Below are 14133 nucleotides of genomic sequence, written 5' to 3'. Positions count from 1 at the left end.
TGAAAATGCAATCACCGGCCATGGTTGGAACTCATCAAGAACACTGAACAATTGTAGTAATCTGACATCAAAATAATGGAACAGGGGTTGAGAATTCGTCTTCATATTGGATTGTAGGCCAGAAAGGGTTTATTTTCATCGGTCCTGACAGAATCCGGATTTAACCACAATGGAACAGAGGGGGTTGGAAATCAAAATAATGAACGTAAACAAACATGAATTACAAAATAGAACACATACTGTATTTGAGACATGCGGACCAACAATTATATATGTTACTTACTCAGATGTCTCACTACAACAATCATAATCAACTGCAAACTCACAAGTTAAACACTTAAAGATCATTTTGAATTGGAGTCTACAACCACACTTGTGACATTGACCATCGTCTTGAATCCCTTGAACGAAAGAAAGGGGGTGTGGATGCACTTTACTATTCTCATATCTGCCCCCAAACTTCACATTTACAAACTCATAAACGCCTTTGTCATCTCTGTCATATGTTTCATACTGAAGTATTGAGGGAGCACAAGTTGTATGCATAGACTGCATACACTCATGACAGTGATAGAATGGACGCTCAGGAATAAGTTCTCGCTCGCAAACTTCACAAAAATAGTCACTCTTATGGTTCTCAATCGGAAAGTAACTCAGCTTCATAGGATGCTTGTCACACTTGTTCCAAGTTGTCTCCGATATAAACAAAGCACACTTGGCGTGTAGACTAAAATCATTACAAGTACGGCAAGAAAAATAATTCATATCCGTATAACACCGACAAATACAACACCAATTATCCCAAGCTCCGTGATGAACCCTAGAAAAGAGGTGATTTGGGTGAGAAGTATGAGTGATTTCTTTTGGTAAGAAGGCGCAGTGAACGTCAAAGATGCAGTTGTTGCAATCCATACAACAATAGGCAAATCCATTACAAGGTAACCTGCAAATATCACACCAAAACACCCCAAAAAACTTACGAGGGGCTTTTGAATGGAGAACTAGGGTGTGTTGGTGGTGAGCAGGGTGGTCTTTCAGTTCAGCAGGTAGCCGGGAGCACCACTCGTGGAGCACAAAGTTGCATTGCCCCTTATTGTCACACACGTAAATTGGGCCATTCGTAATTGGTCGCACACACACGTCGCACAAAAGTTGAATCCTCTTCATTGGGTCATGATAGGATATTGATTTTTTTCTAGAAGAGGTGGGGATTGTGATATCCTCTAGAATTAGAGGGTGTTTATGAATAATACCTTGTGCTTTTTCCTTGGAAAACAAGTGTTTTAGTATGCTGTAAGATGGATCGGGAAACGGTAGATGAAGAAGATCAAGATGTTCATCATCTTTGTAGTTTTTAGTGCTTGTACCTGATGAAAACAACATTGTAATGTTAAATAAGCATAAACCAATAGCATATACAGAAAAAAAAATATATAAACATATTAGGTAGGTAGTTAGGTCTACCTGGAGACTTGAGGATTGACATGAATGGCTCATTTCTTGATGTTGCGCAATCTAGATGGGTATAGTATCTGCATTTCTCGCATTTATAAATCCAAAGATTTGGTTGATCACTAAACCCCTTACGACATACCCTACACCCTTGCCAGTTTTTAGATCTTTGATCATCGTATGGAAAGGAATAAGCAAGGGTGAGATGATGGATATGGGAAAAGACATCATTTGTAGTATCTTGGATTTGCAACTTTTGTGGTAGAAAAGCACAATCACTATGAATCATTTTAGGCCAGAGACAAATGGAACAATGATAGAAGTTCCCCTTATGTTCCTTCCCACATGCATCACACTTGGTTAAAAGTTGTTTTGAGATGCAACTTACCGGGTGTTTGTGGCTAGGATGATGGATGACATTTTTTTGTAGCATTTTCGTACCACAATTTACATCAAAATAAAAATAACAACGATCACAACGATACCACAAATCTCCAGACTTATGATACCTACCACAATTATTACAGTTCCAGCTCCAACTGGGCGCCGTTTGGGTGAGGTCAAGAGTATGACCAACCACACAAAAGTCTTCCACTCTTTTTGGAAGCTCTGCACAAAATTTATGAACACAGTAGTCACTACAATGACAACAAGAGTAGTAATACCTATGATACCAGTTGATGTCTTCCCCACATCTGGAACATAAACATTTAAAGTCTTGTTTTGCAATTAAAATATCATCCTTCTCCTCCTCGTCTTCTTCAGACTCTGCTTCACGTTGCAGTTGCTCCGACCACAAGTCTATAAGACTAAATGGATGTTCATGTTCAAACATCATATTTTCTTGCATCATTTTCTAATAAAAATAAAGTAGTATGAGAAGAAGAAATAGACACAAAATAAAAGAGAAAATCAAAGGAGATTTTAATAGTTTGGAAGATGAAAATATGAGGTAGCATTTATAGGCATAATACCTCTGATGATAATTAAAGAAATTGTAAATATGCTAAAGCAAGGTATCTTATAAAGATAAAATGAAGTTTGACTGAAGTCATGAATCATTACAATTGAAACATGTCTATTACACTTGTATTACGTGGAAAGAAAACAGTGGCGGACTTACAATGTTGCTAGGGGTAGCACGGGCTACTCCTCAACCCCGTCTCAGTAGTGTTAAAATACCTCGTAACTCCGTTTTCGTAGTGTAAAAATAACCCGCAACTTCGTCTCCATTATATAAAGGATACCCCTGATCTAAAAAATAAAAAATTGGGATACCCCTAAATTTTTGGGCTAGTTCCACCGCTGAAAGAAAAGGTTGTAATTAATTGAGATTAATTTTGATGCTTTCTTCTTTCCTTTTCTTTTCTTTTCTTTTCTTTTCTTTTATTGTTAGTTTGAAAAAAAAAAGAATTTCTCTTTCCTCTTTAGAGAAACGTTTCCTACAAGTGATACGTTCACATTAATTCTACTGTTTTGGGGTTTTTAGATTTAATTTATTTTTGTAGCTTGCCATTATATGGTTTGTATTTTATGAATATGTTTCTTCTTCTATAAAGATTCAGGATTTTTGTACATTGTTAATTTCTAGTTAAGGATTTTATAGTTATATGGTGTCCTTGCATTTCAATTAAATATGTTAGCTTTAGGGTTGGTTGATGAGTTGATGTTGTCTTATATAATTGTTATTCTCGATATATTATGTAGAATTCATAAAAGCTAGTTTCACACCCATATTGCAACCGAAAGCCAAAATCCAACATTATGAAGTTGTGATACACTCAAAAGAATATCAACATGTGTTTTAAATCGATCAAAAACGATATAAACTAATACCGGTAACCTCCCGATTGTACCAATACTGTAACCGTTGTTGTTCAGTCGGTATCAGTTTAGTTCGTCATGACACTAGTACGTTACAGAGTGTTGCTATAGCGTATGATAAAAAAAACTATATTTTTCAATACAACTTCATTTTAAACATTATTCGGTCAAAATCGAAACGAAATTTGTATTGACAACCATAAAAACAAATATTGGTACAGTTACAGAAGTTGTTCAGACGGTATCAGTTCGGTTCGTCATGGTAATAAATAAAAAATCAATTATATTTGACCCGTTCGATTTTGACCAAAACTTTTATCAAAGCGTAAAAGAAAAAAAAAAGTAAACACACCACAACGGTATAATTGGAACTTGTTTGAGTGTCTCGCATAGGAAGAATGTGAAAACTCACAAGGATATATAAGTGTCGATTTATACTTCTAAAGGTGTTGACAGCTCGGTTCAGAGGCTCTGTTTAGAAACAACTTTTTAAATCATGTGCTAAACAAATTCTTATATTGGGCCAAATTATGGTTCTATAAAAACAAAATCCAAACCAAAACACCTCAAATGTTTTTATGTTTTGTGACTGGGTAAAGAGAGATAAAGCCTCTCAGGCGGAAGGGTGTGGGGGCGGGGACAACATTAGGGAGTGAGGTGGCACCATCCCCCGTCGAGGAACACCGCTCCCCCGTTCAAATATCGGTGCACACAGGAACTCATCCCCGCTCTGCATTTTCGACCGTCGTTCAACGGTCACAAAAACAAAACAAAAAATAATAAACTAAATATTGAAAACCTAGTTAAACCATTTCTCCATTTAAAAATATCACACAACTCAAATGCTTTTCTAATCTCTTTAACCAATCTTTATTTTATACCAAAAAAAATCATGGATCCGAGCCGACCGAACTCGCCTCCATTCTTTCCCAGCACACCCGCTACTCCCTCGGCCCAACCCCTACTCGTATGCCCCACGACACTGATGGATCCGTATTCGTTTGGCGGTTTTAGTCAAGACCAAAACGTGTGGCTAACGCAATACCAATACCACCACCTTGCTAATAGGAAATGCATTCACAAGCAATCCAAATGCCACCGTCCTAATCGTTGACTCAAACCCGAACCCGAGCATGATTTCGTTTCTTTAGGCATAGACGATGATGTTATGCCCGAAACGAAACCACAAACCACTAAGGCTAAGAAAGGGAAAAAACGAGCACAGTGAGGAAACCAAGCACAAGAAGAGGGAAGCGGGAAGGCGCAAAAAAAACACACTAACCTTAAAAATGCAAAATGAAAGCGTTCAAACTAACCTTTATAATGCAAAATGAAAGTGGGCACACTAGCGCTATGTGTTATAAGATCATGTCCTTGGCCACAATGGAGGGGAGCCCCTTGGGGTGTTAATAGGGGGGGGGGGGGCATAATGCAGTCCACGCTCGTGAAGGAATGACTGTGAGCCCTAAGGTTTTTCAACCACCGAAATTAACTATATTTTAATTTTGTTTTTAAGCTTAAAATATTATTTAATGGGTGATGGATAGTGGAAACTTGTGAAGCCATTACATACTAAATGTAAAAAAAAAAATGAATATGAAGTCATGTCTACGTGGCAGTGATGTAATAGTCACTTTTTAACGTGTTAATGAAAAGTTATGAAATAGTACCACACATGGACTAATAATCTAATTTTAGTCGTAGTGAAAGGACACTCAAATTCATAACAATAAGAGTTAATTACATAGTTAGTCCATGTGGTTTGCACAAAATAACATACATAGGTATTAATAGTTTAAAATCACCTTCTAGGGTATTAACTTTTCATTTTGTAACGTTTGGAGGTATTAACTTATAGGGTATTAATAGTTAGTCTTTGTGGTTTGCACAAAATAACATATTTAGGTACTGATAGAATGTGATTTTAAACCTACAAATAACGTGAATACCTTCAAACGTTACAAAATGAAAAGTTAATACCCAAAAATGTGATTTTAAACTATTAGTAACTAAGTATGTTATTTTGGGCAAACCATAGGGACTAACTATGCAGTTAACTCTAACAATAACAATAACTAACTTGTAATTTTTAAAGAGTAAAATAGTCAAAGGATTAAAGGGTAGTTTTTAAATTATCAAATTTGTTATATGATTTTAAAATTTAATGGCACTAACAAGCCCATGGACCATCTTAAAAGCAAGCAAGCAAAGAGTGCCAATAAGAACAAAATCTAATAAATTTAAAGTTTAGAGACCACCCGTAATATTCCCTGAGAACACCTTTAGGAACTTTGAATAAAGACATATAACCACAACAAGACAAGTACAAATTACGTGTTTGACATGATTGAATCTATGATCCTTCAAACTCACTCCACCAAATCCAAAAGGGATTCTTGCAACATCCATTTGTTTCTTTTACCCATTTTCTTTAATACTATACCCATATGTTTGTTAATATCACATTCCTAATGTTACTTTAAAGGGAAGAAAAGGCCGTGATGCTATTTTTACAACTTTGCATCTTTCTCATTTTCTTACACGCTTCGTTTCATAGAGAGATCTATAATTGCAACTAATAACACTACGTTCCATTAGCTAGCTGAATGCTAAACAATAGTTTTCTTTTCTTTATTGGTCCTTAGCTAAATGCTAAAAGCATTCGTAGTAGGTTTCTTTTCTTTATCAGTATGATTTAATTGAAAACCATCATGCCATAAAAGAAATGTTCATTTTCTAAAAGTCTTCCACATCTCATTCCTTAGCCTTATAATATTATGATTAATCGTTAGGAATCCTAGTAATCTAGTGGTATGGTGTCCTTCAATTCATTGCAAATAGAAGGTAAATGTGGAATTAAGATATACAAGAAATTTGTAATTAGAGAGAAAAAGGTTCTATTTTTTATTTTCATATAATTTTATGGATAAAGATAAGGTTTAAGAAATTTGATGTAGCCTTTTTTTATTCAAACTTTATTTATATTCAAACCTTATTTTTTTCATTATAATTTAAGAATATGATACCTATATCTATATCTATATAATAAAGTAAACTAATGAGGGACATGTGTCATTCATTGGAGACATGTTTTTTTTAGTTTATTTCTTTTATTTTTTTCACTGATTAATAATAACTATTTAGTATTTTATTGATAACACACACATGATTCTAACCTATCAGAGCATTCACATCCAACCCCCCAAATTATGTGAGAGGGGGTTTTTATTTTATGAAAGATGGTTGTAGGTGGTTGTGAGTGGGATGAGAGAGAAAATGTTAGTGTTCATCTTTAAATTTGAGAGAACACCCCACCTTTATAATTTTTTAATATATCTTAAAAGTGGTTGTGAGTGGAAGAACGAGAAAATGTAATGATAAAGGTATTAAAAATATTATTTAATTGAAAATAACAAAGAAAATATAGTAATTTTAGTGTAATATAGGGTAAAAAATAGGGGTTGGGTGTGAATGCTCTTAATAAATTAAAAAAATTAAAAAAATGTTATAACTTTTATAATAAGGGGTGGGTGTGAAAGCACTTCATAAATTAAAAAAAAATGTTATAAATTTTATAATACACAAGTTTATAATCTAATAAGAAATAAATAAAAAAACATAGTAAAATGTTATAATATGAAAATAGTAAATCAAAGTTTATTTTTCTCAAAAATGTATATTGACGACTCTGTGTGTTAGCTGATGCAATACACGGGTTTTTAATTAAAATGTTACTTTTTTATTACTTAATATATAAAAAAATATTTAATCAACTTGTGTAATACACAAGATTAACCTAGCATATACCAATACTAATTGTGAATGCTCTAATTGTGACCAGAAGTAGAAGCATATGGGCCTAAAAGCTCATTTCGATCCATGCTAAAACTCATAATGAATTTGATCTAATTGTGTAGAATAAAATTTCTTAGGTTTTTAAAATATAAGCATGTGTGCTTTTTATGTCCGGATTAGCAAGACCCTACATGCATCAAGTTTAGATCCTACTCATACCACTTTTGTTAAATTGAAAAACAAAGTGCGTTGAAGTTAGTAAATTTTCCAAGTTTTAAGCAGAGCCTCAGTTGTTCTTCTGAGGATTCAAGTTCCTTATACAAACTGATAAAAACCTTTTAGGCCCTAACGAATTGTGTAAACTAATTTTTTTAAACAACAATTAATGTTATAGCAATAAATATAGAAAACCATAGTGTTAAAATAACATACCATAATAGCTAACCGATGATTCATGAAGCTCTCATAGAATTTTTGATAGCAAATTGTTTGATTACCTCTGCGCAGTTTATACTCTCTAAGATTTCATGCTTGATGGTTATTAACAGCTACTCAATTATCGCTCAACATTCAACAAAATACTCAATTTAGGGCTCAACAAAACACGCAATTCTGATAATTAATGAATTCGGGCTCAACATTAGAGAAAACACCCAATTTAGGGTTCAATATTCAATAAAAAAACCCAATTTAGTGCTCGACATTCAACAAAACACCCAATTTAGGGCTTAACAAAACACTCAATTCTAACAATTAACAATTGTCAATTAGGGCTAACAATTAACAATTGTCAATTAGGGCTAAGGAATTATGAGTGTTCACGGTTTGGTTTAAAACCGTGAAGCTGTCTAAACCACTCATCAGTTTGGTTTCATGTTCGGTTTTTTTTCTAAACTTTCAGTCGGTCGGTTTCAAAACTTCGAACGATAATGAAGGGGTTAGTTTGTGGTTTATACCAAAAACTGGATGTATAAGATCAGACTGGGCCATATGATTTTATTATATTTACGTTTTTAGTTATTTAAAGTAACTTGAGCTAAGCCCAATCTCAACATTCACGTATGGTCAATGTTTTTAGACCCGAACCGGAACAGTTGGTCAGACCGGGAACCGGAGGTTGAGCCGGTCCGGGTCATGGTATCGGGCCAAAAATGCATTGAACCAGATTTGAACCGGCGACCCGACGGTTGGACCGGGAACCGATCGGTCGGACCGGTTTTTGGAAGAGTTGGACCGGTTTTTTATATATATTTATTTTCAGATTTAACCCTATTGGTTTTTATAATATTTATGATACCTTCCGGTTCTTACGTCCCGTCCGACCGGTCAGGCCATTGAACCGGTAAGAAGACTGGTTCGACGTCCTGTCCGGTTCTGAAAACATTGGTTTTTTCTTGTTTTTTTGGAAGAAGAAAATGCCTACCTCTCTCCTCCACTTCAACGGTCTCTCTTATCCATGTCATCAAAAACATCTAAAAACATCCGTATCGTGGATGCTCTTAGAGATATTGTTGTTATCTATATTTGATGTGTTAGAAGTTTACATTACGTATCGCATTATGTGTTTTGTTAAGCTAACTCATACTCTATTCCAATTTTATTTTAAATCTACACATTTTTTCACCATGAAAATTCAATCTTTTGAGAATAATACATTTCTTTTAACACTATGATCTACAAGCGCTTAGGAACACATAACATCACATATGTAGGGAAGCTTAATCCCGCGTGGTAGCGTATTTATTTTCCAACTTACTTGTGTTTAAAAATCAACTTGTAAAATTAGACATTTAAGTTTAGGGATCAACCCATAATTGTCCTAAACCACATCTTTCATTAGTTGATAGGCATTTTGAATAAAGACATATAACTACAACAAGGCAAGTACAAATTACGTGTTTGACACGTTAGAATGTGCAATCCCTCAAAGTCACTCCACCAAATCCAAAAGGGATTCTTGTAACACCCATTTGTTTCTTTTACCCTTTTGCTTTTATACTATATCCATATATTTTGTAAATATCAGATTCCTAGTGTTACTTTAAAGGGAAGAAAGGATATGATGCTATTTTTACAACTTTGTATTTTTCTCATTTTCTTTCAAACTTCATTTTATGTAGAGATATATAATTGCAAGCAATAACAATACGTTCCGTTAGCTAAATGCTAACTGTGTACCAGAAGTGTATGCCTATATGGGACTAAAAGCCCATTTCAATCCATGCCAAAACCCATAATGGACTTAAGCAAATTGAGTGGTGCGAATAATTTGTTAGGTTTTTTTTTTCATGTAAACATATATGATTTATACAGATTAAGAAGACACTATCTTACTCATACCATTTTTTGGTATTTATTCCCTAAACAGTTTATAACCATGTCAACAACATGTTTATTTTGGTGAAAGTCCCTAAACAATTTATAGTCATGACTGAGTTCAGGTTTCCTATCTACTATGGGTGAGCAAAAACCGGGTATACCCTGATAAAACCAAAAAACTGACCCTAAAAACATTGGTCAGGCCATTGAACCGGTCAGGCCATCATTGAACCGGTAAGAAGACTGAACCGGTCAGGCCATTGAACCGGTCAGGCAAATTGAGTGGTGCGAATAATTTGTTAGGTTTTTATAATATTTATGATACCTTCCGGTTCTTACGTCCCGTCCGACCGGTCAGGCCATTGAACCGGTAAGAAGACTGGTTCGACGTCCTGTCCGGTTCTGAAAACATTGGTTTTTTCTTGTTTTTTTGGAAGAAGAAAATGCCTACCTCTCTCCTCCACTTCAACGGTCTCTCTTATCCATGTCATCAAAAACATCTAAAAACATCCGTATCGTGGATGCTCTTAGAGATACTGTTGTTATCTATATTTGATGTGTTAGAAGTTTACATTACGTATAGCATTATGTGTTTTGTTAAGCTAACTCATACTCTATTCCAATTTTATTTTAAATCTACACATTTTTTCACCATGAAAATTCAATCTTTTGAGAATAATACATTTCTTTTAACACTATGATCTACAAGCGCTTAGGAACACATAACATCACATATGTAGGGAAGCTTAATCCCGCGTGGTAGCGTATTTATTTTCCAACTTACTTGTGTTTAAAAATCAACTTGTAAAATTAGACATTTAAGTTTAGGGATCAACCCATAATTTTCCTAAACCACATCTTTCATTAGTTGATAGGCATTTTGAATAAAGACATATAACTACAACAAGGCAAGTACAAATTACGTGTTTGACACGTTAGAATGTGCAATCCCTCAAAGTCACTCCACCAAATCCAAAAGGGATTCTTGTAACACCCATTTGTTTCTTTTACCCTTTTCCTTTTATACTATATCCATATATTTTGTAAATATCAGATTCCTAGTGTTACTTTAAAGGGAAGAAAGGATGTGATGCTATTTTTACAACTTTGTATCTTTCTCATTTTCTTTCAAACTTCGTTTTACGTAGAGATATATAATTGCAAGCAATAACAATACGTTCCGTTAGCTAAATGCTAACTGTGTACCAGAAGTGTATGCCTATATGGGCCTAAAAGCCCATTTCAATCCATGCCAAAACCCATAATGGACTTAAGCAAATTGAGTGGTGCGAATAATTTGTTAGGTTTTTTTTTTTCATGTAAACATATATGCTTTATACAGATTAAGAAGACCCTATCTTACTCATACCATTTTTTGGTATTTATTCCCTAAACAGTTTATAACCATGTCAACAACATGTTTATTTTGGTGAAAGTCCCTAAACAATTTATAGTCATGACTGAGTTCAGGTTTCCTATCTACTATGGGTGAGCAAAAACCGGGTATACCCTGATAAAACCAAAAAACTGACCCTAAAAATACCCGAGAAAAAACCAACCCTAACATAGCATGTCGGTCTTAATATCCTGAGAAACAAACATAAGGAAGACACGGAAAATGACACCTTAAAACACGTTACCATGGTGATCAAAAGTATAACAGACGAACTGGAGTTACCCTTTGACGTGTATAAATTTTATAATGAAACCCGAAGTTTTTGCAATTTGGATCATTAGCTATTCAACTAAACTCCAATTTATCTCTGTGCTTCCATACATATTTATTTAGTTATTCCTATCAACAGGGGCGGATCTACCCATTTGGGTGGGTGGGCGGCTGCACCCCTTGAAACAAAAGGTATTATGGTTAAATTTTGCGCAAAATCTCGACTGCACCCCTTGAAAATTTTCAAGCACACCCCTTGGAAATTTTCATCCGCCCCCTTTTAAAAAAATTATGAATTAAAAAAAAATGTAAATATTGATTTTTATTAAAATATAACCTAGTGTATATAATTATTATTTAACCACTTTACTTAACAGTTTAACCCAAAAACTTTCATTTAACAATTTAGCCATTAGCCCACTAAACATTCTATTGTAACCCAACCCAATTGAATTTGAAGTTAAATAAAATAACCCAACCCAACCACTCCTTCCAATTCTTTCTCTCACTCTCCCTCTTCTGATCGCGCTGCGACCGACGCACGAAAGCAGTCAACAGGCACGACGGCAGCGGCTGCATTCTCAACGGAAAAGCTTGAATTCGGCCATCCCACCACCTGGTGTAACACCTCGGAAATTCACGTCCTATAATATGTAGACACGTGTCAAATGTTTAAACGTGTGGAAGAAATATTATAGAAGAACTAAAGTTGACAAACATGCAAAGTATGTGAATATACGTATTCTAAGTGTCAACTGTGAATAAATATAATGTACATTAAACCTACACGATGCTCATACCTTCAAACGAATAAATCATGGATCATACGAAGCTAAAAGTGAGAGAGTTCAAACTACAGGGGCTAAATGTGTCAACATGTTTAAATTATACCTCTGAGTGACCTTTTGACAAACCCGAAGCCTTGTAACGGTTAATTATGCTCACTAGAATACACGGTTTAAACTTCGTGAAGTTTCGTTATCGTATGAGCAAGTTGTGATCAGATTCGTGTGCGAGGGGTTAAAGTGTCAACATTGAAAATTAGGCCTTTTCGGGTAACAATAAAGTTAACCGAGGACTAATCAAAGTGGGTATATATTTTAAAAGCCCTTATAGATCAATATTGAGGGTTCAAAATGAAATAAACAGGTGCCCATTCGAAATTAGAAGAGCCAAGGACCAAACTGCAATTTATGGAAAGTTGTTTGGCTGAACCACATGGGCTCGCGTAGCGCGAGCCTGAGGGGGCTTGCCGTCGCGCTACGCGACGGCCATATCTGGGCAGAATCCGTTTTTCATGGATAGGGGCCTGCTAGGTGCACTTGTAATCGACAGTAAACGTTTTTTTCACATCTCCTGGCCCCTAAAACACCCCCTAAGCACCAGGAACACTTGTTGGAAGATTGTGGTTACCTGGTAGACTTGTTTGTCAATGTTTTGTGGTGATTGAAACCACTATAAAAGGGCATTCAAGTCACCAACATTCCTCACCCCATTCCTTCAACATTCTGATCATTCCTGGAGCACCAACCTGCTTTTAAGAGTTCCCTCATCAAGCTTAGGACCTTTGTAAGTTGCCTAACCTTCTCTAATTACTTTTAGCTTAGTTAATAAACTAAAAGTCAAACCGTCGTAATTACGGTTTGACTTCGAGATTAGTCAATAATGGCTCAGTCATACCTCGAATTAAAAGTAATTATAGATTGGTATTTATGTGGGTAATAAAACCTCAAAAGGGTTTCCCCTGAACACCACTCTAACCAGGTCAAAAGTCGGGTCAAACATATAATTAAAAAGTCAACAGGATGCTTAAAATGTCATTTATGCATAATTAGCTATCTAGAACATATACAACCTGTTTGATCAGTGTTATAACTTAGTAATAAGTGTAAGAACATGTCTAAACATGTTCCACCCGACTATTTCCTGTTTAGACCCGGTTCGGAACCGAAAGTCACATAGTTTGACTTTCACTTTGACTTTCAGTTCTGACCCGTTTAGGCATATTTTAGAAATACCTCAGAGCTTTAATTGGACTAGGTTACATGTTAGAACAATCCTCTGTGATTATACACCTTGGTTCATTAGTTATCCAATTAATATGCATGTTTCCGTTAATTGCTCATATGTTGACCATTATGCCCTTATTACCTTAAAACGTGATTTATGAAAATGTAAAAGTGTAGAAACCTTAAATACTGATATATAAACTTGTATGCAAAGTTTGACATCAGTTTGACTTGTAGATTAAGAGTTATGCTCGTTATCGCAAAACTAATGCTTTATGTTAATAAAACGGCGTAATTAGCATATAGCCTAGTTAAGCCTACTTTTGGTATCAAACTCAATACCCACTGATGTAATATATTATTTTAGGAATTTTAAAGATTTTTAATCAATTTTAGGCTGAGCATAACTCATAGTCGCAGGCTTAATCCGGTAACTGTCGATTTTGCCCTTACGGGCCATAAAATGAGTTTTACTTATCTAAACGACTCCAAACCTTTTGCTACTGATCACATATGATAAATAGATTATTTTAAGCCTTCTGGAAAAAATAAAAATATCGGATTTAAGTATCGAACCCGGAAATGGCCTTAATCGCCTTAATTGGCGTTTTTAACGCATAGTATGTTTTAAAATCACATTGGACATACCCGGGTTGATACCTACTGATATAAGAGGCAAATTACAATATTTTAACAGTAAGCAAAGGTTGATAAACTCAGACTTCAGTTTTGAGCTTTTCGGCTTATGTGAAATTACCAAACTACCCCTACGGGGCATAGTTAGTGTTAAATTTCGCCTCGGGCATAATGAAAGACATCCTACTGATGTTACAACATACTTGAAGCATATTAACCTAGGAGACCTGTATATAGCTCTTACGGATACCCGTTACGCTTATTTCGTGTTCGGTTCGGTTTATGTAACAAGTTTACATAAATTGGCCGAAACGGGTCAAACCTTAACGGTTTTATCTCAAAATCCAGAGTGTGAATAATAGACCCATAATAAGCAAGTCTCCAAACTTGTCGGGTCTAAATCACATTCTATGCGGTCTTCGCTTAATCACG

At 35.1% G+C, this 14133-nt stretch overlaps 1 protein-coding gene across 1 annotated transcript; it reads right to left on the bottom strand.

Moving 5' to 3' along the window:
- LOC110918085 lies at window positions 1-2332 on the bottom strand. The gene is made up of 2 exons (XM_022162467.2): window positions 1465-2332; window positions 1-1367 (listed from the first exon to the last, which is right to left on the bottom strand). The coding sequence occupies exons 1-2, from the start codon at window positions 2303-2305 to the stop codon at window positions 280-282; spliced, it is 1929 nt and encodes a 642-aa protein (XP_022018159.1). The 5' UTR covers window positions 2306-2332; the 3' UTR covers window positions 1-279.
- Window positions 2333-14133: the final 11801 nt, after the last annotated feature.

This window comes from Helianthus annuus, chromosome 16 (assembly GCF_002127325.2).
Source record: "Helianthus annuus cultivar XRQ/B chromosome 16, HanXRQr2.0-SUNRISE, whole genome shotgun sequence".
Classification (NCBI taxonomy): domain Eukaryota; kingdom Viridiplantae; phylum Streptophyta; class Magnoliopsida; order Asterales; family Asteraceae; genus Helianthus; species Helianthus annuus.
Note: the sequence above shows the minus strand (reverse complement) of the source record. Positions and strands in the feature narration are given on the sequence as shown.